At 54.7% G+C, this 23684-nt stretch overlaps 7 protein-coding genes across 7 annotated transcripts; 6 read left to right on the forward strand and 1 right to left on the reverse strand.

The window, feature by feature from the left end:
* Positions 1 to 399: 399 nt before the first annotated feature.
* Positions 400 to 8386, forward strand: J4E85_008254 (Type I Iterative PKS; the record flags this gene model as incomplete). Its single annotated transcript, XM_051472480.1, has 3 exons — positions 400 to 669; positions 726 to 870; positions 930 to 8386. 3 exons carry the CDS (start codon positions 400 to 402, stop codon positions 8384 to 8386), a joined length of 7872 nt encoding a protein of 2623 aa, XP_051323945.1.
* Positions 8387 to 8877: 491 nt separating this feature from the next.
* J4E85_008255 (uncharacterized protein) lies at positions 8878 to 10034 on the forward strand (the record flags this gene model as incomplete). The annotated part of the gene is made up of 5 exons (XM_051472481.1): positions 8878 to 8992; positions 9040 to 9119; positions 9175 to 9288; positions 9337 to 9648; positions 9699 to 10034. The coding sequence occupies 5 exons, from the start codon at positions 8878 to 8880 to the stop codon at positions 10032 to 10034; spliced, it is 957 nt and encodes a 318-aa protein (XP_051323946.1).
* A 618-nt stretch (positions 10035 to 10652) lies between these two features.
* Positions 10653 to 11598, forward strand: YPT1 (GTP-binding protein of the rab; the record flags this gene model as incomplete). Its single annotated transcript, XM_051472482.1, has 5 exons — positions 10653 to 10666; positions 10814 to 10964; positions 11020 to 11067; positions 11122 to 11349; positions 11404 to 11598. 5 exons carry the CDS (start codon positions 10653 to 10655, stop codon positions 11596 to 11598), a joined length of 636 nt encoding a protein of 211 aa, XP_051323947.1.
* Positions 11599 to 12393: 795 nt separating this feature from the next.
* J4E85_008257 (uncharacterized protein) lies at positions 12394 to 13918 on the forward strand (the record flags this gene model as incomplete). The annotated part of the gene is made up of 2 exons (XM_051472483.1): positions 12394 to 13370; positions 13426 to 13918. The coding sequence occupies 2 exons, from the start codon at positions 12394 to 12396 to the stop codon at positions 13916 to 13918; spliced, it is 1470 nt and encodes a 489-aa protein (XP_051323948.1).
* An 830-nt stretch (positions 13919 to 14748) lies between these two features.
* J4E85_008258 (uncharacterized protein) lies at positions 14749 to 16570 on the forward strand (the record flags this gene model as incomplete). The annotated part of the gene is made up of 3 exons (XM_051472484.1): positions 14749 to 15337; positions 15387 to 16242; positions 16300 to 16570. The coding sequence occupies 3 exons, from the start codon at positions 14749 to 14751 to the stop codon at positions 16568 to 16570; spliced, it is 1716 nt and encodes a 571-aa protein (XP_051323949.1).
* An 806-nt stretch (positions 16571 to 17376) lies between these two features.
* Positions 17377 to 18371, forward strand: J4E85_008259 (uncharacterized protein; the record flags this gene model as incomplete). The annotated part of the gene is made up of 2 exons (XM_051472485.1): positions 17377 to 17949; positions 18009 to 18371. The coding sequence occupies 2 exons, from the start codon at positions 17377 to 17379 to the stop codon at positions 18369 to 18371; spliced, it is 936 nt and encodes a 311-aa protein (XP_051323950.1).
* Positions 18372 to 18875: 504 nt separating this feature from the next.
* Positions 18876 to 23362, reverse strand: J4E85_008260 (uncharacterized protein; the record flags this gene model as incomplete). The annotated part of the gene is made up of 5 exons (XM_051472486.1): positions 18876 to 18908; positions 18967 to 22709; positions 22754 to 22957; positions 23007 to 23282; positions 23332 to 23362. The coding sequence occupies 5 exons, from the start codon at positions 23360 to 23362 to the stop codon at positions 18876 to 18878; spliced, it is 4287 nt and encodes a 1428-aa protein (XP_051323951.1).
* Between the last annotated feature and the right edge of the window lie 322 nt (positions 23363 to 23684).

The raw sequence follows: 23684 nt of genomic DNA on the forward strand, positions 1-23684 counted from the left end.
AAAGAGATGGCCCTAAACGCCGTATCACATTAGGTTCAGCTTTCAGATGATGCGCCGCAAGAAGGAACCTGTGAGAACTTGCAACTACCCGGACGTCCACTCGATCACGTGACAGTGATCTATCCCAGGTCAGCAACAACACCCCGGTGTCGTCATCGATGAACGCGCAACGTTTTATCCATGGTTTCGGGTTGTGAAAGAGTTCGACTCGATGCAAAGACAGCATCGCGATGGCGGGTCAGCGATGTTTAAGCCGGGAACCTACGTAGTCGCTCGTCCACGCCTGATTACCCTTTTGCAACAAATAGCAATATATGCCTAAGCCTACCTCTTGACGCTTCTCTTTGTTATCTTATTGATACTCACAACCACGATACCCATCACAACCGCCTTTTCATAATGCCGCTCTACTACACAGACACCACGCCCACGAACGGCATTCCGGACATGAACGGCGTGCCTTCAGATGCTCCTCCACAACCGAAATCCGATGATCTGTCGAATGCGATAGCGATAGTTGGCATCAGCTGCAAGTTCGGAGGGTCAGCATCCAACCTCGATGGTCTATGGCACACACTATCCAGCGGTGAGAGCTGCTGGTCGCCAGTTCCCAAGAGTCGCTTCGACATTAGCAAGACATCGCATCCCGACTCTCAGCGGACAGACAGTGTAAGTGTCCTCAAGCACCTCAAAACCATGGGTAGTAGCTGATTATCCACGTGAAGCTTCATGTAAAGGGCGGCTTCTTCATCGAGGACGATTTGACAGAGTTCGACGCGCCTTTCTTCAACCTGACGGCGGAGGTCGCAAAGTCCATGGACCCGCAGCTGAGACTGATGTTAGAAGGAGTATACAATGCGACTGAGAGTGGTAAGCTAGCAACCCGATTCCCCTGACTCGCTGTCTTGCCAGAGCTAACAGAATGACAGCGGGTCTTCCCATCGAGAAGCTTTCCGGCTCGAACACCTCCGTATATTCTGCAACCTTCGGCAGAGACTATGCCGAGATGTTGATGAAAGACGCGGACTCAATGCCCACATCTCTCGTCACTGGAAACGGTCCAGCCATGTTCGCCAACCGTGTTTCACATTTCTACAACCTGATGGGACCCAGTGTCACCGTCGACACGGGATGTTCAGGTGGTCTAGTAGCCCTGCACATGGGTGTCAACAGCATCCGGAACCAGGAATCAGAAGTTTCCATCATTGGAGCCTCCAACGCAATATTGAACCAAGACTTCTACATCGCCATCTCGAATCTTGGCCTTCTACACGAAGACGGGAAGTGTTATTCCATGGATCATCGTTTCGGTGGTTACGGCAGGGGCGAGGGCATGGCCGTGTTGGTGTTGAAGAAGTACTCGGCAGCGGCGAGGGATGGCGACCACATTCACGCTTTGATCCGCGAATCCGCTGTCAACCAGGACGGTAGGACCGGAACGATCACATCTCCCTCCATGGAAGCGCAACAGCAGCTTATCAAGCAATGCTATAACCGGGCAGGAATCGACCTCTCGTCAACAGGCTACGTCGAAGCCCACGGCACAGGAACCGGGGGTGACGCTATTGAAGCCGAAGCCTTGGCATTGACCTTCGGTAACTCAAGAGAGAAGTTTGACCCCATCTGGGTCGGCTCTGTCAAGAGTAACATCGGCCACACTGAACCTGTTAGCGGGCTAGCAGCAGTCATCAAAGCAGCTCTCATACTACGCCACAAGCAAATACCTGCAAACCCTACCTTCGAGAAAGCCAATCCGAACATACCACTAGAGGATTGGAAGCTTCAGGTACCGACAGAGCTGACGCCATGGCCAAAGGACAAGCCGTTCAGGGTATCTGTCAACAACTTTGGTTATGGTGGAACCAATGCACATGTCATCCTCGATGCGCCCCCGAGCCCTGGCGAACAACGTCGCTTCGCACTCCAGAATGGCAACGGCGAGATCGCCAATGGACATGCGAGCAGTAATGGACATGCGAGCAGCAATGGACATGCGAGCACCAACGGACACGCCAGCACTAATGGACATGCCGACACCAACGGGCACCCAAATACCAATGGCCATGCCCTCAGCAACGGCCATGCGAGCAATGGGGTTGATCAGCCTTCCGACAGCTCCACCGACCCGTCGTCTCTCGTCTACATGTTGAGCGCCAAAGAAGAAGCCGGCGCAGTCACACGATGCAAAGACCTAGCAAAGTACATCCGCAACGCCCTGGAGGAGGGTAATGCCCCAGCGCCCAACGATCTAGCCTACACGCTTTCCGAGCGCAGATCGAGGTTCCCATGGACCGTCGCCGTCAAGGCCCGCAGTCTAGAGCAACTAGCCGACGCTCTCGAAGACAGCCGCTTGAAGCCGACCCGCGCGTCTTCTGCGCCAGTCCGCATAGGCTATGTCTTCAACGGTCAGGGTGCGCAATGGTACGCTATGGGCCGCGAGCTCATGACTTCATCTGAGGTGTTCAGCTCATCCATCGATCAAGCTGAGGCCCACTTGCGAGAATTTGGTGCGCTTTGGTCATTGAGAGAAGAGCTGTCGCGTGATGCGAAAACTACCAAGGTCGCGGAGATCGAGCTTAGTCAACCGCTCAGTGTCGTTGTTCAGCTGTGCTTGGTTGACTTGCTGCGGTCCTGGAATGTTGTTCCTTCCGCTGTCGTCAGTCACTCGAGTGGTGAGATTGCGGCAGCATACGCGGCGGGCGTTCTTTCGTTCAAGGAAGCTGTTGGCGTCGTATACCACCGTGGACGACTTGCCAAGAAGTACCAGAAGATCACAAAACTATCAGGCGGCATGATGGCTGTTGGTCTCGGTGCTGAAGAAGTCCGAGAGTACCTGATTGATCTCTCTTCTGATGGTAAGGTGGTTGTCGCTTGTGTCAACAGCCCGTCCAGTGTGACGGTCTCTGGTGACATGGATGCCCTGGAAGAAGTAGCAGACCGTTTGGCAGAGGACGATGTCTTCGCACGGAAGCTGAAGGTCCCTCTCGCCTATCACTCTCATCATATGGAGCACATGGCGGAGGAGTACCAGAGTTGCCTCGAGGAACTTCTAGGACCAATCACAGAAGGCGAGCTCGACGTCGCTTTTGCATCTCCAGTGACGGGTGGCATTGTCACTTCACGTTCCACTTTTGAGGCCGCACACTGGGTGCGCAATCTCACCAGTCCCGTCTTGTTCTCGAACGCGTTGGAAGCGTTGATCTTTGATTCGACAAAGCCTGAGGGTGAAGCGCCAACACCGAACCGCCAGGTCTCCGTCTTCCTGGAAATTGGAGCGCACGACACCTTATCAGGTCCCGTCAGACAAACGCTCGGCGAGACACGCATGCCGTACCTTTCTTGTCTGAAGCGGCCGTTGAATGCGATTGACACTGTGCAAGACGTCGTCTGTGCCCTTGTGGCGCGAGGCTACCCTGCCCACCTCACAGCTGTGAACAAGCCCCAGTCGAACATCTCACACCAGTCAAAGTATATCCATGACCTCCCGGAATATCCTTGGAACCATCAGACCTCCTACAAGATCGAGCCGAGAGCTTCCGAAGAACACCGATACAAGCGTTTCAAGCCCCATGAGTTGCTTGGCAGAGCTATTCCCGGCTCAAACCCTCTGACCCCAACCTGGCGCAACTTCCTCAGGACAAATGACATTCCTTGGCTAGTCGACCATCAACTGGAATCAAGCGTGGTCCTTCCTGGCGCAGGATATGTGTCAATGGCCATCGAAGCAATGCGTCTTCTCAAGAGCAAGCCTGACCAAGAGGTACCTCAGTTGCAGTATCATTTGCGAGATGTGGACATCATCAATGCTCTCATTATACCACAAACGTCGAGTGCCTCGAACAGAGGAACAGAGATCCAGTTCTCGCTCCGTCCTTGCAGCGACAAGGACCTGGACAACGCCGATTGGTACGAATTTGAGTTGTGGTCGGTCAGCGCCAAGCACGCTTGGATACAGCACTGCAAGGGCTGCATCACAGCTAGACCAGACCATGGCGTGCATTTACTAGAGGATGCCAGGGCTTCTCTTGGCTCTGCACTGTCTCACCAAAAGCACACCAAGGAGATCGAGCCCGAGACCCTGTACCAAAGGTTGCGAGATTCGGGCTTCCACCACGGACCAACATTCCAGAACATTGTTGGGAGTCGCGTTCTTCGTGGACGATCGGAAACCGAATTCTCTATCGCTCCAGCGGCCTTTGAACGCGAACAGCAATACGTAATACACCCAACGACACTGGACTCGATCTTCCAATGCTGTTACGCGACCCTACCCGCCGACCTGACGAAGGATGCAATGTTCATACCTCGCTCAATCCGGAAGGTGATCGTGCCTTCCCAGCTCGGTACGCATGCGGACCAGCGGTTGCTCGCAAGCCTGGACTGCTTGTCATCAGGCACCAAAGGTTCAATTTTCACCGGCTCAGTGTTTCCCACAGGAGATGATGCGCACCAAACGGGATCGTTCGAGATGCAGAACTTCCGTCTCCAGCGTGTTACCCAGGCGGCTACGCGTGCGCAAGATGCGAAGTCAGCGCATCCCGCGATCCATTCCAAGAGCCGATGGGAACTCGACATCCACTATACTATCCCAGATGATATCAAAGACTCGATGAGGATTCCCTTAACCCAGTCTGAACTCGACTTTGCACGGGACGTCCGCGAGATATCTTACCACCATATTGCCAGAACTCTGGAGCAGCTGGGACCCAAGACGGACAACCAATGGACTTGGTATCACAAGAGGTTCTACGAGTGGATGAACTCCATCATTCTGACGGCCGACAAAGGTACACTCATGTCAGGGAGTGATCAATGGTCTACGAGGAACAAGGCTTCTATCGAGGAGCTCTGTGATCGAGTGGCCCAAACCAACGCGTCCGGAGAGTTGGTCCAGCGCGTTGGAAGCCATCTGTGTGACATCGTGCAAGGCAAGCTGACACCCTTGGAGTTGATGATGGAAGACGGACTCTTGAATCGCTACTACGAGCAGCTTCCGCAGCTTTGCAACGGCTCTTACAAGCATCTCCGAAAGATTGCCGAGCTTTACTCTGTTGTGGACTCCGGAGCCAAAGTCATCGAAATAGGTGGCGGAACTGGCGGAGCAACGTCCGTTGTTCTGGATGCTTTCGCGGCGCGATCAGAGCAAGACTTGGGCGCTTCGCTACTGGGCCATTACGACTTTACGGATATCTCTTCAGGGTTCTTTGGCGCAGCAAAGACCAAGTTTGCCACATGGGAAGACAAGATGAACTATTCCAAGCTCGACATCGAGCAAGATCCGATCGAACAGGGGTTCGTAGCACATAGTTACGATCTTGTAGTTGCTTCGCATGTGCTCCATGCGACACCGAGCCTGGAGCGCACCTTGTCGAACGTCAGAAAGCTGCTGCGACCTGGAGGCCAGCTAGTCTTGCTCGAAGGAAGCCAGGATTCGCTCGACGTCCAGTTGATCTTTGGAACCGTTGAGAGATGGTGGTTGAGCGAAGAACCTGAACGCCAAACATGCCCTTACGTCAACCTCGGGGTATGGGACAAGGCTCTGAAAGCAGCAGGCTTCTCTGGCGTCGAGTTCGAGATTGGAGACTGCGAAAACCCCGAAGTCCAGTTTACCAGCACCATCTTGTCGCACGCCAAAACCCAGGATCCATTGTATCCGTCTTCAATTTCCATTGTCGTACCGTCAGCTTCGGAACCTCAAGCCTGGCTGGATCAAGTGTCAGGAGCCGTGCAGCACGTTACTGGTTCAGCTCCCTCGGTGGAGACTCTCGATGAAGTTGAGGCAGACAGTGACCGTCTGCTCATCATCGCGCTCGACAATGGCACACCTTTCATCGATACGATGGATCGCGGTGCGTTTGAAAAGCTCCGAGGTCTCCTTCTTCGGTCCAAGGGCATTCTTTGGCTGAGCTTTGGTGGAGCTGTCGACGATGAAGATCCACGCTTTGCGCAGGTGACTGGTCTCTTGAGAACTCTACGACGCGAAGATCCAAGCACACGATATGTTCGGTTGGCATGCGAGCCACCCCAACAATCATTGCCAACCGAGACCATCCTGATGCTTGCGCATGTGTTCAAGCAAAGCTTTGACTACAGCACATCTGAGAACGTCAATATTGATTGGGAATATTCCGCCAAAGACCAGAACCTGTATGTTCCCCGCATCTATCCGGATTTCGAACAGGATCGGGCTGTCAGCGGAGGCGCAAAACCTCTTCAGCTGCAGGAGTTCAGCTACTCCGGCAAATCACTCGTCCTACAACCACCAGGCAGCGGTACATCTGGCGCAGAGTCCTGCTTTGTGGATACATCTGATGCGGTGGATGATCTGCCGAGTGGATTTGTTGAGATCGAACCGAAAGCCTTTGGGCTGAACATTGTAGGGGCGAGTGAAAACAACGAGTCGGTTGCGCATGAGAGCAGCGGTATCATCAGGAACCTTGGCCCGCACACACGAGACTCTGGACTTCGCGTTGGAGATCGAGTGTGCGGCATCTTCAAAGGACCTATCAGCAACGCCGGTCGCGCTCATTGGACCAACGTCGTCAAGGTTTCCGACAAGCTTACATGGGAGGAAGCCGCGTCCACCCCATATGCATACTCCACCGCTTGCTTAGCCTTGCGCGACATCGCAAGACTTCAGAAGCATGAGCGAGTATTGTTACACTTTGGTACGGCAGGTGTGGGCCAGGCTGCTCTTGCACTGGCGGAGAACATCGGAGCCGAGATCTTCGTCACTTGCGGAACAGACGAAGGGCGTCGAGTTCTGCTGGAAGATTACAACATCGCTCCCAGCCATATCCTGCAGGATGAAGCCGCCTCTCTCGTTTCTGCTATCATGTCTCAGACAAACAGCGAGGGAGTTGATGTGACGCTGAGCTCAGTTACTGGGCCGTTGCTGAAGGCATCCTGGGAGTGCACTGCACCATTTGGTCGCTTTGTGCAGATCGGTAAGGCTGATACCGAGAAGGCAAAGCATCTTGACATGTCGCCCTTTGGCCGCGGAGTGTCTATGACTGGTCTTGATACCCTCCAGTACAGCGAGATGAGAGGCGCCATGTTCCACAGGGCATTGGCGAACTCCATCGAATTGTTGCAGCACAAAGAGGCGAGACCCGCGACACCAATCAAGGTTTTCAGGCTGGCCGAGATCCATGAAGCGCTCCAGTATGTCCGAGGTGGGAGCTATATGGGCAGTGCTGTGATCCTGCCACAGCCAGGTGACGAGGTTCATGTCGTCCCGAAGGCTGAAACGTCGCTTGGGCTAGACGCTCCAGATTCTACCTTCATGATCGTCGGAGGTCTTGGAGGCATCGGACTTGCCACTGCTTCGTGGATGTTGGAACAGGGGGTCAAGAATCTGTTGATCGTCTCCCGCAATGCCGTCGCTCACCCGAAAGGGTTGGCGTTGGTTGAACAAGGGCAAGAGCACGGTTGCAACGTTCATCTTCGCAGCTGCGACATTGCCGACGAAGGAGCGGTCTGTAGTCTCCTCGCAGACGTGAAGGCAGAGTTACCTCCGATCCGTGGAGTTCTTCAGATTGCTGCAATCCTTGATGACACTGTCTTCGAAAGCATGACCTTCGAGCAGTGGCAGAAGGCCATTGGCCCAAAGGTCACTGGTACGTGGGCCCTTCACAACAACCTGCCTGACCTCCAATTCTTCATCACGACCTCTTCCGCCACTGCAGTTCTCGGCAACGTGTCACAGAGCAACTATACCGCTGGCGGTACGTTCCAGGACGCGATTGCGCGCTACCGCACTGCCCTTGGCCTGCCCGCTGTGACAATCGATCTTGGTCCTATTGACGATGTCGGATATGTCGCACAAGGAGGCGATGTGGTGAAGAACCGCGTGGAGAAGGCCCTTGGCATGAAATGTCTTCCGATTGCCCATGTATTGCGACTGTTCGAGGATGCAATCAGGAACCCAAATCGACGCCGGGCCGAAAACAGTCAGATCATTACGTGTATCACTGGATACAGCAAGTTGGTTGACGATCCAGCGGTGAAGAAAGACCGTCGATTGGGAACCCTTCGACTGGGCGATGATACCACGACAGAAGCCTCAGCTCAGGGACAGTCTGAGTCTTCCAAGAACATCGATGGATTGATATCTCAGTTATCGGCACTGTCGGCGGGTGACAGCAAAGCGAAGGAAGTCGTCACAGACCTGCTAGTAGCCAAGGTTGCCGACTTGTTCAATCTGGAGACGAGCGCCATCGACACTGCTGATGCGCTCACAAGCATCGGCGTCGACTCCCTGGTTGCTGTGGACTTCCGGAACTGGTTGGGTAGCGTTGTCAAAGCTAAGGTCAGTATCTTTGAGATTCTGCAGACACCGTCGCTAGGCGAGTTCGCTGGCTTGGTTGCAGAGAGGAAAGGATAGGCGCACAGCCTTTCATTCTGGATTTGATTGCGCGTAGAACAGGGGCGTTTATTGTTTCGTATAAATCTTCTTGTATGATATGGTTAGCTAGTTAGTCAATTACTTACGATCTGAGGACTCGGGCTTAATCATGCGCGTCACGTGCCGACTGCAAATTTCCGACTTGACAGATTTCTATGCTGCGCGAGGCAGAGTTCGCGTGTAGCAGGCGGAGTGCTCCTCAATCGCGTGATGTGATGCTGCCGGTGCGTGTCGGGATGGAGGGACAAAGTTTCGCGTCTGGGGGCGCGTGTGGTAGCGGCGTGGTGCTTGGCGGGGCGATGCCGGACGTTGAACTCGCTTCCCCGACGACTTTTTTTGAGAGCGGGTATCGTTGGGCATCTTATCTCTAGCTCCCGTTCTTCACTGCTCGGTACCGCAATTGCCTTGCGCTGTTGCTCCCTCTCACACCTGTCAATTGTCCATTTCTGCTCTGCTTGAAATCCTCGACCATGACGCCATCACCTTCCGAAGCCGCCGCAAAGGTTGCGCAAGTCGCTGCCGGCACCAACTCGTCCGCAAAGGTGTACAAGAGGGAGTCCAACACAGCTAGGGTCCTGGGTGCAGGTACATCGGCCGTTCTGGAGTTAATATAGCATATCTGACATGCACAGGATGTGCGGGAATCGCAGAACTCATGGTCTTCCACCCGGTCGACACGACGGCGAAGCGGTTGATGAGCAACATTGGCAAGGTGCGACATGTGGACCATACAATACCCCGACGGCCTCTGACTCGAACACATGTAGATTGAGAACGCTGCACATCTCAACAAGGTCGTCTTCAGAGACGCCGCCGGCGCGTCAGTCTCTGGGCGATTCCTCTCACTGTTCCCCGGTCTCGGATATGCCGCCGCATACAAGGTGCGTTGGAAAGTGCGAGCACACAGGAACTCGGACTGACAGGAACAGATCCTCCAACGAGTATACAAGTTCGGCGGACAGCCCTTCGTACGCGACTACCTCGCCCACAACCACGGTGACAGCTTCGACCGCGCATTCGGCAAGGGCAACGGCAAGGCCATCATGCACGCGACTGCCGGTTCCATAATCGGTATTGGTGAGATTGTCCTCCTGCCATTGGACGTTCTCAAGATCAAGCGACAAACCAACCCTGAGGCCTTCCGAGGCCGTGGGCTGTTCAAGATCATCTCCGACGAAGGGCTCGGGCTGTACCGTGGTTGGGGATGGACGGCAGCACGTAACGCTCCAGGGTCATTCGCAGTATGTACACCACTCTGCTTACAGCTATTCAAATACTAACACACGCCCAGCTCTTCGGTGGTTCCGCTGTCGCCAAGGAGTACTTCTACAAACTCACCGACTACAACTCGGCCTCATGGTCGCAAAACTTTGTCGCCTCCATCGCCGGAGCCAGCGCATCGCTCGTCGTCTCTGCTCCTCTCGATGTCATCAAGACGCGTATCCAGAACAGGAACTTTGAGAACCCCGAGAGCGGCTTCAGGATCGTGTCCAACATGATGAAGCACGAGGGTCCCACGTCCTTCTTCAAGGGACTGACGCCCAAGCTGCTCATGACAGGACCCAAGCTCGTCTTCTCCTTTTGGTTGGCCCAAACACTGATCCCTGCTTTCGGCAAAATAATGTAATATGTAGCGATGAACTTGTCCTGATGTCTGTACTATATGGGGGTTTCGGGTTACGGTGCTTTAGAGCTGGCAGGTTGGGCTACGTCAAAGGCAACGACGTACGACGGACCGCACACTGCTGCAAACGAATGACACGTTCTCCATTCCATGATCAGTTGGGTGAAAGCTGCTTGTAATCGATGGCGGTGATGCGTGCCATGGCTGGGTGACTGGGGCGGTGGACCCTGGCGGCTGTCACGTGGGTGCACTGATGGCACCCACCTGGCACTGTACATGATGATGCGTGATCTGCGACTGTCTGGCACTGGCAACAAGACAAAGCAGAGTCATACGTCAGACGGCGTGCGGGCGCCTCACTGGACAAAGCTAGGCGGCAGATAAGCAGGCGTGAATGTGATGTTGATGGCGCGACAAGCTACGGCAACTTGTGACCACGGATTTGGGCCTGGCTGAATGCCAAGCTATTCACATCTGGTATCCGCGCATTGCACCCCATCACCCTCTACTTAACACCGTCCGCCTCGACGACCCGCGATACCCCACAACGACTGCCTCTGACCACCCCCAACTTACATCTCTTAGTCTCTTCCCTCTTTCCACCCCCGCAACACCGCCATCATGAACCCTGAGTGGTACGTAACCTCCGCGCGACGCCCACCGCCACAGGCCGGGGAACAGCGCCGCCAGATCTGGGGGTGCGACTGTGCTAACGCGAAGACCCGCAGAGTTACTTTTTGTCATCGACGACAGCCCTGGTGCTGCCCGTCGTGCCATGCAAGGCTCCCGCTGACGGCTCGCTTCGACAGATACGACTACCTCTTCAAGCTCCTCCTCATCGGTGACTCTGGTGTCGGAAAGTCGTGCCTGCTCCTCCGTTTCGCCGACGACACATACACCGAGAGCTACATCTCGACCATCGGTGTCGACTTTGTGCGTTGTCCCGCGCACCTGCAGCCCCGGTCGGCGATAATCTAACAAGCCCCAGAAAATCCGAACAATCGAGCTCGATGGCAAGACGGTGAAGCTACAGATTGTGCGTACACTGCAGAATGCAGCGTCTGGGCGTGAGTGCTGACAGTCATCACAGTGGGATACCGCCGGCCAGGAGCGCTTCCGAACCATCACATCTTCGTACTACCGCGGCGCCCACGGCATCTGCGTCGTCTACGATGTCACCGACATGGACTCTTTCAACAACGTAAAGCAGTGGCTGCAGGAGATTGACCGATACGCAACCGAGGGCGTCAACAAGCTGTTGGTCGGCAACAAGTCCGATATGGCGGACAAGAAGGTTGTCGAGTACACCGTAGCAAAGGTACCGTCATCTCGCTAACCCCAGAGGACGCACACCATCTAACAGCTCAAACAGGAGTTCGCAGACAGCCTCGGCATCCCCTTCCTCGAGACCTCCGCAAAGAGCGCCACCAACGTCGAGCAAGCCTTCCTGACCATGGCCCGCCAGATCAAGGAGCGCATGGGTACCACAACCGCCAACACCAAGCCCACAGTCCCCATCGGCCAGGGCCAGGGTGTCCAAAACGGATCCGGCGGCGGTTGCTGCTAGAGAAAGAGGAAGAGTTGTTATGTGTCGGAGAACGGACCGGTGTCTACGGATGAGCAATGCACGGCGTGGGTGTTTGAGCTCCCGCCTTTACGCCATGCGAGGGTTGGTGCAGTACTACGATAATGCTCACTGATACATGACCGCCATGTCTCCCATTCGTCACCATCTCCACGTTTCCATCCCGAAGTTGTGCGCTAGCATGGCGACATCCGATCGCATAGAATGGGGGCTCTCGTTTGGATTTCTGGGATGTGCTGGTGTCTGCATTACAATTTGTGGTGGCCACTAGGTCTCTTCCCTTCGGTGTCTCAGGTGTTCTTTAATATGGGCAATCAGACTTCATCTCCTAGATCTTTGATGCCTGTTCCACAAACACAAACTTGCGCTTTAGTGATGTGAAGAGGCCAGCTCAGCCACCACACGACTGATGGATAAGATTCAACAACAGCTTCGATGCTAACGTCCTACTTATCAAGATCTCTGCGTGATATTGTGACAACTGATTTGCGCCCTTGATGCGCCCTTTGACATGTATGGATGCCGAGTACCCTTCGCTCCTTCCCGCATCCGGTAAAATGCAGGCGCTGACGTATGACGCGAAGCTCGACTAGGCCCCAGGCCTCCAGGCAGCACTAAACACTCCGGTCCGTCATGGCTTCGGAAAAGCAATCATAACCAGAGCCTCTTCTCTTCTTTTTTCCTTCTACAAAACTTCTGGCCTTCTTAATGTCTTAGAGTCCAGGTGTACCAACTCCGCCACGCTCATAATACCCACCCTATCCCGAACCTCGGAGCATGTCTGTTCGTGATGCGCCTGTCAAAGCGGCACAATGGCTCGGCCGCGAACTGGGACTCGCGACAATGAAGCATGCTGGAAAAGACGTCTACATCCTCATTCTGGCACGGTACATCCGTCTGTTTGCATACGGGAGCGTGGCACTTATCCTCGCACTCTTTTTCCAAGAGCAAGGATTCTCAGATGAACAAATCGGACTCTTCATGTCGTTGACGCTGCTCGGAGATGTAGTCATCAGCCTCCTCCTCACACTTGTCGCGGATACGCTAGGCCGGCGCCGGACATTACTCCTTGGAGCCGTGTCCATGGCAATATCCGGCGCTGTTTTCGCAACAACAAGCAACTACGTGGCTTTGCTTCTAGCAGCCATCGTCGGTGTCATCAGTCCTAGTGGGAACGAGATCGGGCCGTTCAGAGCTGTGGAGGAGTCGACGTTAGCGCACCTGGTAGCCGAGGACAAGAGGTCGGACGTGTACACTTGGTATGTCGTCTTGGCTGTACTGGGCACGTCAACGGGGTTGGCAGTTGGTGGTGTTGCGGTCGACAACCTGCAGGCTATCGAGGGTTGGACGGATCTGGATGCGTATCGCGCCATCTTCTGGATTTACACTGGGGTCGGGTGTGTCAAGGCGCTGATGACTCTGTTCCTGAGCCAGAGATGCGAGCACAGCGACTGGAACGATGAACGGAACAAGTCTGCTGTATCAGTTGAGACCGAGCCGTTGCTGAACAATGACGAAACAGAGAGTCGAGATACTGCAACTCGAGACGCAGCCCCCAAAAAGCCTAAGAAGTTTTGGCATTCCCTAAGCAAGATCTCCAAGTCGAGTCGCATTGTTCTTATTAAACTCTGCAGCTTGTTCTTCCTCGATTCTTTGGGCTCGGGGATGGTCCCCTTTAGCTTGATCAACTACTACATGGAACGTAAATTTGATCTACCAAAAGGGAAGCTAGGTGGCATCATGTCTGCAACATGGTAAGTCACAACCTGATCGAAGTATGCCTTAAACCACACGCTTACGAACATACAGGTTTGTGTCGACACTTGGAAATGTCTTCGCCTCGAGTCTAGCCAAACGTCTCGGCTTAATCCAAGCAATGGTCTTCACTCATCTGCCTTCTTCTATATTTCTCGCGCTACTGCCTGTACCGTCGGGACTAGCTTTAACCATCTGCCTGCTCGTTGGTCGCTCTGTGCTCAACTCTATGGATCAGGCCCCTCGATCAGCCTTTCTCTCGATTGTGGTCTTACCAGAAGAGCGAACCGCCGTTATGGGCGTAGTCAATATACTCAAGACACTATCCCAGAGCAGTGGACCAAGTCTTACTGGTGTACTTGCTGGGAACGATCATTTCTGGGTCGCTTTTGTTGCAGCTGGTAGCTTGAAAGCGGCGTATGATTTATTGCTTCTCGCATTCTTTGGCGGACGGGTACAGCCGCGAAGTGAAGAACCGGAAGCAATTACTGGTGTAGAGGAGGATGACACTATTGAGGAGCCCGCGAATGGACACAGGACTACTTGATGTAGCTTGCACGGGCTTAAAGACACAAACAAGGAACATTGTTAGATCAATACCATCTTGATGCAGATGCAATACATTCCACAGCTTCTAGAATGTTCAACATGCCGTTTGACACTACACCGCCAGGTACGGGTGAAAGCCGAAGGCGCTACCTCGGCAAACTCCTTCTTGGGCTTACTTGTACGATTCCTTGCGTACACTGGCAACAACCTCCGACATCACAGCTATCAGCAATTCACTACGGCGCGGTCGCTATTGCCGATTTTCGGTGTGGCTGACCTAGCTATGCACATAGCATGCGCCAGTACTCCAGCTCAACGGTCAGCTTGTCGGCCACCGCTCCGATCGTGAACACCCACGCTCTGGCCAAGGACAGGCCAGCTGGGCATGCACCAGGCGTGCCACGAGACCATGTGAACGAAGAATTACCCGAGCCACCAGCATCCGTCTCTGTCTTCCTAACCCGTAGCAAGAAGGTCGCATATGGGACGACCCAATCACGTCCGCGCACGGCCGCAGGAGATGAAAGCTCCACCTGTCTGCACGCGACCCAGACCCTGGCTTGCATGGTTCGCCGCTACAACCACGCTTACCCAAAAGCCATGCTAGACCCCGCAAAATTTTATGCTTAAAGACCGCCTCATGTCCTACCACCCAATGTCACGGTAGCAGTTTCCCCGGATTTCTCTTTACTTTTGTCCTGGTTCGAGAGTGTGTGGAGCAGCGTTGCAGCACCCCACTATCGTTCCCAAAGCAGCCCAGCCCTGGCCGGATCGACATCGGCCCGAATTTCTCTGGTTTGCAAGGAGAGTTCACGGAAGAGAGCAGTCATGGCGGAAGAGAAGGAGATTCAGCCTACTACCGCGCCCCCGTTCGAGCATTATGGAGAGAATGATGAGTCCGATCACAAGCGCGCTGCTAACAAGCTTGTTGACGATGCGCGGCTTGCCACGGACAACGAACGCAAGATGACGCTGATGCAGGGTATCAAACTCTATCCCAAGGCGATTGGATGGTCTGTCCTTATCAGCACGTGTATCGTCATGGAAGGCTACGATGTCTGCCTGCTGAACAACTTCTTCGGATTCCCGCAATTCAAGCAAAAGTACGGCGAGCAGCTTCCGGACGGGTCTTGGGAAATTCCAGCGCCGTGGCAGGCAGGTCTGTCAAATGGAGTTATCGTTGGCGAGATCATCGGTCTTTTCCTCAATGGATGGATCAGTGAGGCTATTGGATACCGCTACACTGTCATGGGGTGCTTGCTTCTGATCATTGGGTTCACCACCATCTTCTTCACGGCTCAGACGGTGGTGCACTTGCTGATTGCGGAGATTCTCTGTGGTATCCCCTGGGGTGTCTTCCAGACACTTACCATCACATACGCTTGCGAGGTCTGCCCTGTTGCTCTGCGCGGATACTGTAAGTTTATCAAGCTCTACTTTCACATACACAAGCTCACATTAATTAGTGACCACCTACGTCAACTTCTGCTGGGGTCTTGGTCAAGTCATCGGTATCGGCGTCATCCGCTCCATGGTCGACCGTGATGACGAATGGTCATACCGCATCCCCTACGCCCTCCAATGGATGTGGCCCGTCCCCCTCATCATCGGTGTCTTCCTAGCCCCCGAGTCGCCATGGTGGCTAGTCCGCAAAGGGCGAATCGAAGACGCGAAGAAATCCCTGCTTCGACTCACCAGCTTGGACCGAGAAACTGATTTCGATGCCGACGAAACGGTGGCCATGATGGTGCACACGACCGCGCTCGAGGAGAAGATCACCCAGGGAGCCAGCTACTGGGACTGCTTCAAGGGTACTGATTTGCGTCGTACGGAGATTGTCTGCATGGCCTGGGCGATGCAGAACTTGAGTGGAAACGCTTTCTCGGGTTACTCTTCCTATTTCCTCCAACAGGCTGGTCTACCCGCATCGACTTCGTATGACTTCGCAATGGGTCAGTACGGTATTAACATGGCCGGTGTCTTTGGCGCTTGGTACCTCATGAAGGTCGGTTTCGGACGCCGAACACTCTACCTAGGTGGTCTTTGTGGACTATGCGTTATGCTCTTCGTCATGGGTTTCCTTGGCCTGGTACCAGCCTCCCAGCGCGAGACGGGCGCCATGGCTACCGGAGCTATGATGATCGTATGGGCTATGTTCTACCAGCTGACCGTCGGCACCGTATGCTACTCTCTCGTTGCTGAGCTCTCCACCCGCCGCCTCGCGATCAAGACCGTGGTACTCGGCCGCAACCTCTACAACGTGATCGGCATCATCACCTCCGTCCTCACACCCTACATGCTCAACCCCGGAGCCTGGAACTGGTACGTCCCTCCCACTCTCCCTTCCTCTCCCTCTTTTCTCTACTAACCACATCACAGGGGCAACTACGCCGGATTCTTCTGGGCCGGCTCCTGCTTCCTAAGTATCATCTACACCTACTTCCGCCTTCCCGAACCCAAGGGCCGCTCCTTTGCTGAACTTGATCTTCTCTTCGAGAAGCGCGTCAGCGCGCGCAAGTTTGCAAGCACGACTGTCGATGTGTTTGAGGACAGCCATATCCAAGGGACTGCTGCTTTTGATCGCTATGAAGAGAAAGTTGATGCTGCTGTGAGAACCGAATCTGTTGCTGTTGGTGTTTCGAAGGTTTAATGACAAGAAGATTTAGGGTGTATATGTGTTGAGTGGGAACATGTTGCATGTATGAGCGTATGTTGTGCATGATCTTGTTAGATGGGGTGCTGGGGTTGAGCGGAACTATTTTAATCGAACTTCTTATCACGTTTCAAATAACTTTGCCACTTGTTTCGAGTGATGGACCAATGCAACGCGCTGCAGGCGCAAGCGTTTATGCATATTCTTTGCTATGGAGATTAGGTTTCGAATGAGCTAGTGGGATCCCTGTCATCTATGGGTACAGTAAGAGCGGAACCGCGTGCCGCGGACGTACATAACCTTCAGCTGCTGTCATCTTCCTGCGCGACCCTTCAACGAACTTCCCTTACTTCTACCAGCCATGGCATCATCCGAATGGCCATCCGAGCGCGTCTTGCCTGACGGCTCCGTTGAAAAAGAGGGGTTCGATGCCCAGTGTAAATTCAACGACGAGTTCATTTGGAGGTCGAAGTACGGTCCATAACCTTCACCTCGATCGCTCCCTCTGCTAATCGTGTTAAACGTGCAGATGCATCGCCTCTCCTTTACGACGCGGAAGAGCAGTGGAGGCAGCAATCGCCGCAAGGAAATCATGTCGCGCACTGGCCAACAGCATCCACACTTCATTGCCGCTGGAGCTCCGCAACCTGGTATATGCGTATATTGTCGGGCCAAAAGCCCAACCTTGTGAGCTGACGGACAAGCGCCATGTATATGGCAGCAAAGTACGCATCGGAAAATACGACTCGGACAAATGGTCGAATGCAGACGAAAAACTACATGTGCAGCCCAAATCCTGGGCCATGGATCCGGCCTACTTCGGAATGCAGGTTGCGCAAGAACTCACCGAGGCGTACTACTCCACGAACACTTTCTACGTCACGTCGGATGAGGAGATGGCCAAGCTATTCAAAGCCGACCCTTTCGAGATGGGTACAAAGCCATACGAGCTAATCCGCAAGTTCACGCTTGCATTCAACTTCTACGAGACGAACCTAGAGAGCAAGGACGAACTAATGGCTATGTACAATAACCTTCAACTGCTCAAGCTGTTGCCTACAAAGCGGAATCACGAGATCTGCATCCGCCTCGAGACATCCTTCCACGCGTGGGGAAACAAGCCCTATCCTTATTCAATGGAGGACAGGCGAGTCATGCTCAACATCCTCGAGCTGCTCAGGCAGCCCGTATATGATCTCATACATAGAGGCAAAGCGGTTCGAGTCTTCCATGCAAATCTTGACCATATGGAGGACCCGAGTTGGAGGCAGGTCAGTGATGTTTCCGTGAGATACCTCATTAATCCCACGAGAGGCCGGGGTAAGTGGTGGCCAAAGGGTCAATTATTCGGTATGACGGAGGAGGAGTGGCGAAAGGTATGTGGAATGGTCATTACAATTTTATGTGTATACATGAGTAGGCTAACAGAAGACAGGAGAAACAAGACGGTGACGCGGATCCAAAAGGGCATTTCATCTTCCGTCCACGTGCTGAGGAGGACGAGCAAGAAGCAGCCAACGCAGACAATGCGAACAACAATGCAGACAACGCAAATAACGCAGACGACGACGACGATGAATACCCCGGCATGCCATACTTTCTTGGATCCGAGTTCCAGCGACACCTCACACTCGACGACGAAACCACGCTCAAAGTGCGCGAAGCCTTCAGAAGGCGGTGGAACGACCAGGATGCTCTGACGAGATTTGTGTACAGCATGGACCGTAAACACAACAGAGACTTTGAAGGGCCGTATGGATGGGAGAACAAATTCTGCAATCGACGACGAGCCCCCTAGTAATGTACGCAACGCATGGTCATGCCATACGCCAAGGTGCTCTTCAATGCGAGGGAGAGATCGATCTGTATAGTGCCGATTGGAGTATATAACTACATCCAACCTATACCTCTAATCAACATCAAAACGCACATTCACAGCACAACAAGCGCACAACATCCCATCAATCAACCAAAGAACGAATTAGATTAAGTAACTAACCATGTGCACAAAACGCAGCAGTCGCTCAGACCCAATCCTCCCTACTACACAGCCAGCACCAAGACTGGCCCAAAAGCCTCCGTCTCAAGTGAAAGCTTTAGTACAAGAAGAGTAAGCGTGAACAAAGGAAAGGGCGTGCGTCGCAGCGACAGGGGATAAAACGGAGAGGGAGAGAAGTCCAACGCTCAAGGGTATGAAAAGTTTGTTGTGACAAAGCCATGCTAAACATATGTACTCATACAAAAGAGCGATCCGGGGTACGCGAGTGTGGGTGGCGGTATGGAGTGGGAATGATTGGAGTGTTTAGTTTCCTCCGGAAGCCAGGTGGTCGGCGGCCTATCAAGAGTTGTTAGTTTGAGCCTTCTTTTATATTGAGTGTGGTTGCATTGCTTACCTTGTTGATGTCGTAGTCGTACTTCTCGAGCGCAGACAAGGCGTCGTTACGTCCATAGCCCATACCGGTCAGCTTCTTGAGGATAGGGTCGTCATGCTCGGTTCCAGTGCTGATTGCACGACCGAGCGAGGGCATCTGAGGCGACAATCCCTGAGACTTGGATGAAGATGCAGCAGCCTCCTCATTGTCGAGAGTGTCAAAGACAGATTTGCCAAAGTCAGTGGATGCTTGCTGCGAGTGCGAGCCCTTGTCGGTTTGCGACGACTCGAGGTTGGAGAAGATGGCATCCCAGTCCTGGGACGAGGCAGCGGGTTGAGGCTGCTGGGGCTGTCCTCCAAAGGTCTGCGACAGGTGTTCAAAGTCACTGAAGCTGTCATCACCACGCGGCTTGCCGGTGGGAGTCTGCTGAGAAGCCATAGTGTTTGACTTGGAGGCAGCTGGCGAGTCAAACACTGGGTTGAACTCGTCAAGACCTTCACGGTTCTGCGAAGAGAACATGAAGTCGTCATCAGCGCGGTCATCCTCCTTGGCATCCGCTAGATCATCAAATCCGGCGTCGAAGTCATCGTTGAAGGCAGACTTGCCGAGTTGGGGGACGTTGTTGGAAGGCGATGGGCCCTTGTTGTTCTCATTGGCACCGTACGATACTGCAGAGTGGTATTGGTCGGATGGAACGGTCGATGATGGAGTATCTAGAGGAGGGGGCGATGTGGTCGCAGACTTGGAAGGGCCGCCAAAGAGAGCAGCTCCGTGACCGCCAGGAGGATTGTACGACTTCTCGGGACCTTGCGCGGTGTCAGGAGATCCTGGCGATGTTGGGTCTTCGCGAGCGGGAAGAAGACCACCGAACTCAGGTGGGAATTGGTTCGATCCACTTCTGGTCTGGTTCACACTGGACTCGTAGGTGGGTGGGGACTTCTGCGCACTAGGAGAGGGCAAGCCACCGATGTTGGAGTCCAGGCGGGTAGTTGGCGGCGGAGCTCTGTACAACTCGTCACTTGACGCAGTACCTGGTCGCTGCTGTTGCTGAGAGCGCTGCTCTTGTCCTGTGCTAGTACGCTTCTGGTTTGGCGACGCGGATGTGAAGTTGTCATCGAATCCGCGCTCATCGTTACTGTCGCTGTCATCATCGTGAGCGAGGTCCTCGATCGGAGGGAACTCCTTGTTGAACCTGTTGGAGTTATCCGCGGGTGCGCTTGTGGTGGATGCAGTAGCAGTGTTCTGACGACTAGGGCCGAAGCCAGCGAATGCCGCATCGAAATCATCCTTGCCTCCACGAGGTTGTTCACCAGAAGTGCTGCCGAAGGGGTCGGCGCGGTTGATGTTCCTGTTGGGGGCGCTCAGACTGCTCTCTCCAGTTTGGTTCTGCTGAAGAGGGGTAGCAGCCTCACGTGGGAAGGCACCAGGAATGTCAACACCAGCTGAAGGTGCTCCGAAGTTGGAGAAGGCATCCTTACGGTCCTCAGCTCTGGTTGAGCGCTGAGTATCACTGGTGATACTGGCTACAGGAGATGCTGATGAGAAGTTACGGTTGAACAGAGAAGGGTTGAAGTTGTCGGTTTCTGTGCGGTTGGTTTCAGTTCGCTCTACCGTGGGCTTCTCTGCTATTGGTGTGCTCGCAGGAGATGCCTGGGAAATTGTAGGTGTCTCGTTGCCAGGGCCACCGTATCTGCTGGCAGGAGCAGTAGCTCGCACGGAAGAGCTGAACGAGTCGGATCTCTGGCCGCCTTCCCTCAGAGGTAGGAATGAAGAGCCAAATTGACGCGACTCAGGGGGGGCTGGCGGGTCTGCAGCGCGGGGAGATTCCTGGTAAGAAGACAGAGGGGGTGAGGTAGACGGTGTGGGGACGTCAGGTCCTTCGGAAGAGCGTACTGATTGGCCGGATGGAACAGAGAAGCTGGGACCTTGGCTCTGGTTTTCGGGACGGAAAGAGACGGGAGGTGCTGTGCTTTGAGGAGTGCCGAAGCTACCAAAAACGCTGTCAAAGTCCTTGTGCGGGCCTTCACGTGCGAATCCAGATGGCGACATGGTGTTCTCCGCAACGGGTTGGGGCGACTTGCGGAAGAATGGGTTCGTGCTCTGGCTTGTAGTGGACGCTGCGGGGCTGACGGCGACGGCGGGGGTCTGGGCCTGCGGACTGCGTGTGCCCTCTTCCTGCGACTTGGTCAAGTCGTTCATTTCGTTCCTGATCTTGTCGCGTTCTCCTTCGTTGGTAGCAAGCTGCTTCTTGTTGATAGCGACCATGCCCTTCTGCTGTCGGGCATCGTTCCTCATCTTGTCAAGCTGAGGACGCAGCTGTCCAATCTCGGTGTTGAGCTGGCGGATGCGTTCTTTCAAGCTGTTGTTTTCGCGTTGGTCAGCCTCAAGTTGGCCTCCGACCTGGCGGTGTTGAGTCTGAAGATCCTGGTAAGAGCCCTCGATCATAGCAAGGTCCTGTTGCAGCTTGCGGGTCTCGTTGCGAGAGGCAGCCAGTCGGTCCTCTAGCGCCTTGACAGCCTTAACTTCCTGGTCGTACTGGGTCTTGAACTGCGAGAGGCGCAGCTCGAGATCGCGCTTCTGAGTGTTGACACTGTTGAGATCGCCCTCGGTCGCAGTCTTCTTGTTCTGAACTTCCTGCATCTGGTTTCGGAGAGTGGTCATCTGGTTAGACATGTTGGCCAGGTCAGTCGAGTCTTGTGTAAGCTTCTTGTTAATCTCAGCAACATCCTCTCCACCCAGCAAATCGTCCATTGCGGATGGTGTGGAGTGTTGTGGCACGCCAGAGGTACCCGATTGGCCTGTAGAATGCGCAGTAAGAGTCTGACCGAATGAAGAGCTAGGCATGAACGGCTTGAAGGTAGAAGCGGGGTTTCGCGGCTGAGGCTGGAATGGGTGAGGAGACGTGGGCGAAGTTGGCTTGCTTCCGAAAGGATCAGCCTCGAATGGCTTGCTGAAGGTAGCCGAGCCGCCTGTCGATTGCGGTTGCTGAGGTGCAGGAGCCGGTGCTGTGAAGGCGTCGAGTCCGAAGAGATCATCTGCAGCTGATTTGGCGGCGCGAGGAACGGGTGGCGCTGGCTGAGGAGCAGCTACCGGTACTGCTTGGTTGGCGGCTGTGCGTAGGCTCGGGGGGATCAGGCTGGGTGGAAGCGTTGCTGGAAGCTGGTCTCCCTTCCGTTGTTGACGGATGAGGTACATTGCGACTGCGAACTCGTCCTTGGATAGCTGACCTTCCGAATTGATGTCTGCGAGGTCCCATATTCCTGCGAGGACATCTTCGGGCAGGCCGGAATCGCTGAAGAAGCGCACTGCCTGGTCGCCAGTAATGAATCCGCGGCCCATGGTATCAACGGTCTTGAAGAGGTTGTCGTATGAAGCCTTCTCTTGTGGGCTGATCAGCCAATCGCTGCCGGTCGGTTGGGGTGCAGGAGCCGGTGCTCCAAACGGTGTTCGTCCAAGTGGACTCGATTGCCTTGGCTGATTTTGCTGCCCGCTGAACTGGCGCGGGATGGACATGGATTGGTCAGGTCGGCCTGGTGGAGGTGGGAGTTGTCCCCGTCGCGAGGCGGCTTCGTACAGGCCTGGGGGTAGGGCGGTCGGGAGGGCCTTCATGTTGCCAGTTCGGTAGGAGGCGAGCATGTGCATGGCAATGATGAATTCGGTGACGTTCAGAGCGCCGCGCTGCTCCGTGTCGGAGAGGTTCCAGATGCGACCGAGGACTTCGTTGGGTAACCGCGCTTTCTCAAAGATCTCCTTTGCATTCTCGCCTGGAAATGTTAGAGTCGCACAAGTCGAGTATCAAGACACATACCAGAGAGCACGCCATTGACGGCCCCAGACTTCTCGAAGAGGCCTGCGTATTCGGCAGCCTTGGCGGGTACTAGCGGAGGCACGCGGATGGGGCCGTTGCCGCTCATCTGAGGTTGTATCGAACCGGTGGGTTGTGGAGAGAAGCTCGGGGCGGCGGGAGGAGCGGATGGGATGTTCAAGCCCTCGAACTTGGGCAGGGGCGCAGCTGCGGGAGTGTCAGCGCATGGCTATACTACAAGCAATTGAGGCCATACGTCTAAAGGCCAGCTCGGGGGCGGGGTCTCTGCCGGCCTGGTAGTGTCCGATGAGGCGCAGGACCTGGCAGAAGCCGGCCATGGTCAGGAGACCGCGGTTCTCCGTGTCTGCAATCTGCCATATCTCGCCCAGGACAGCGGGTGCCAGCTTGGTGCGCTCGAAGAACTTGACGGCAATCTCGCCTGTTATGACGCCCAGCTTCTCCGTGTCGGCTTGCTGGAAGAGGAACTGGAAGACGCGCTTCTCCTCGGGCGTCAGGTTGAGGACGGGCTGGTCTGCGCCGCGTTAGCTGGGACGTGGGCAGGTGTATGTGTCAGCACGCACTCAATTCGCCGCTCTGTGCGAGGTCCGCCATGGCTGTGTGGGCTCCGTGGACGGCGCTCGTGGTTGTTAGGCTTCTGCCTGGGTGGATGAGGCTGAAGCTCCCGGCGCTGTCGTGTAATGGAGCGGGGAAGCTTTGGGCGGCCGGGCGGTGGACTGCTGCAGGGCTAGCGGCCGGCGGCTACACGCGAAAAAACACCTCTCGAGTAGCGATGGAAAGCCCTTGGGGGTGAAGGGGGCGCGATGGTGGTAGCAATGTTGGTGGAGGGTTGGCCTTGGGGAGATGCGCCGGAAGCTTGATCCTAGTGATGCTAGGCGCGAGTTAGTCGTTAGTGCTGCGTCGATGCTCACAACTC

This window comes from Alternaria conjuncta (assembly GCF_024043145.1).
Source record: "Alternaria conjuncta strain BMP 0040 chromosome Unknown scaffold_12, whole genome shotgun sequence".
Taxonomy (NCBI): domain Eukaryota; kingdom Fungi; phylum Ascomycota; class Dothideomycetes; order Pleosporales; family Pleosporaceae; genus Alternaria; species Alternaria conjuncta.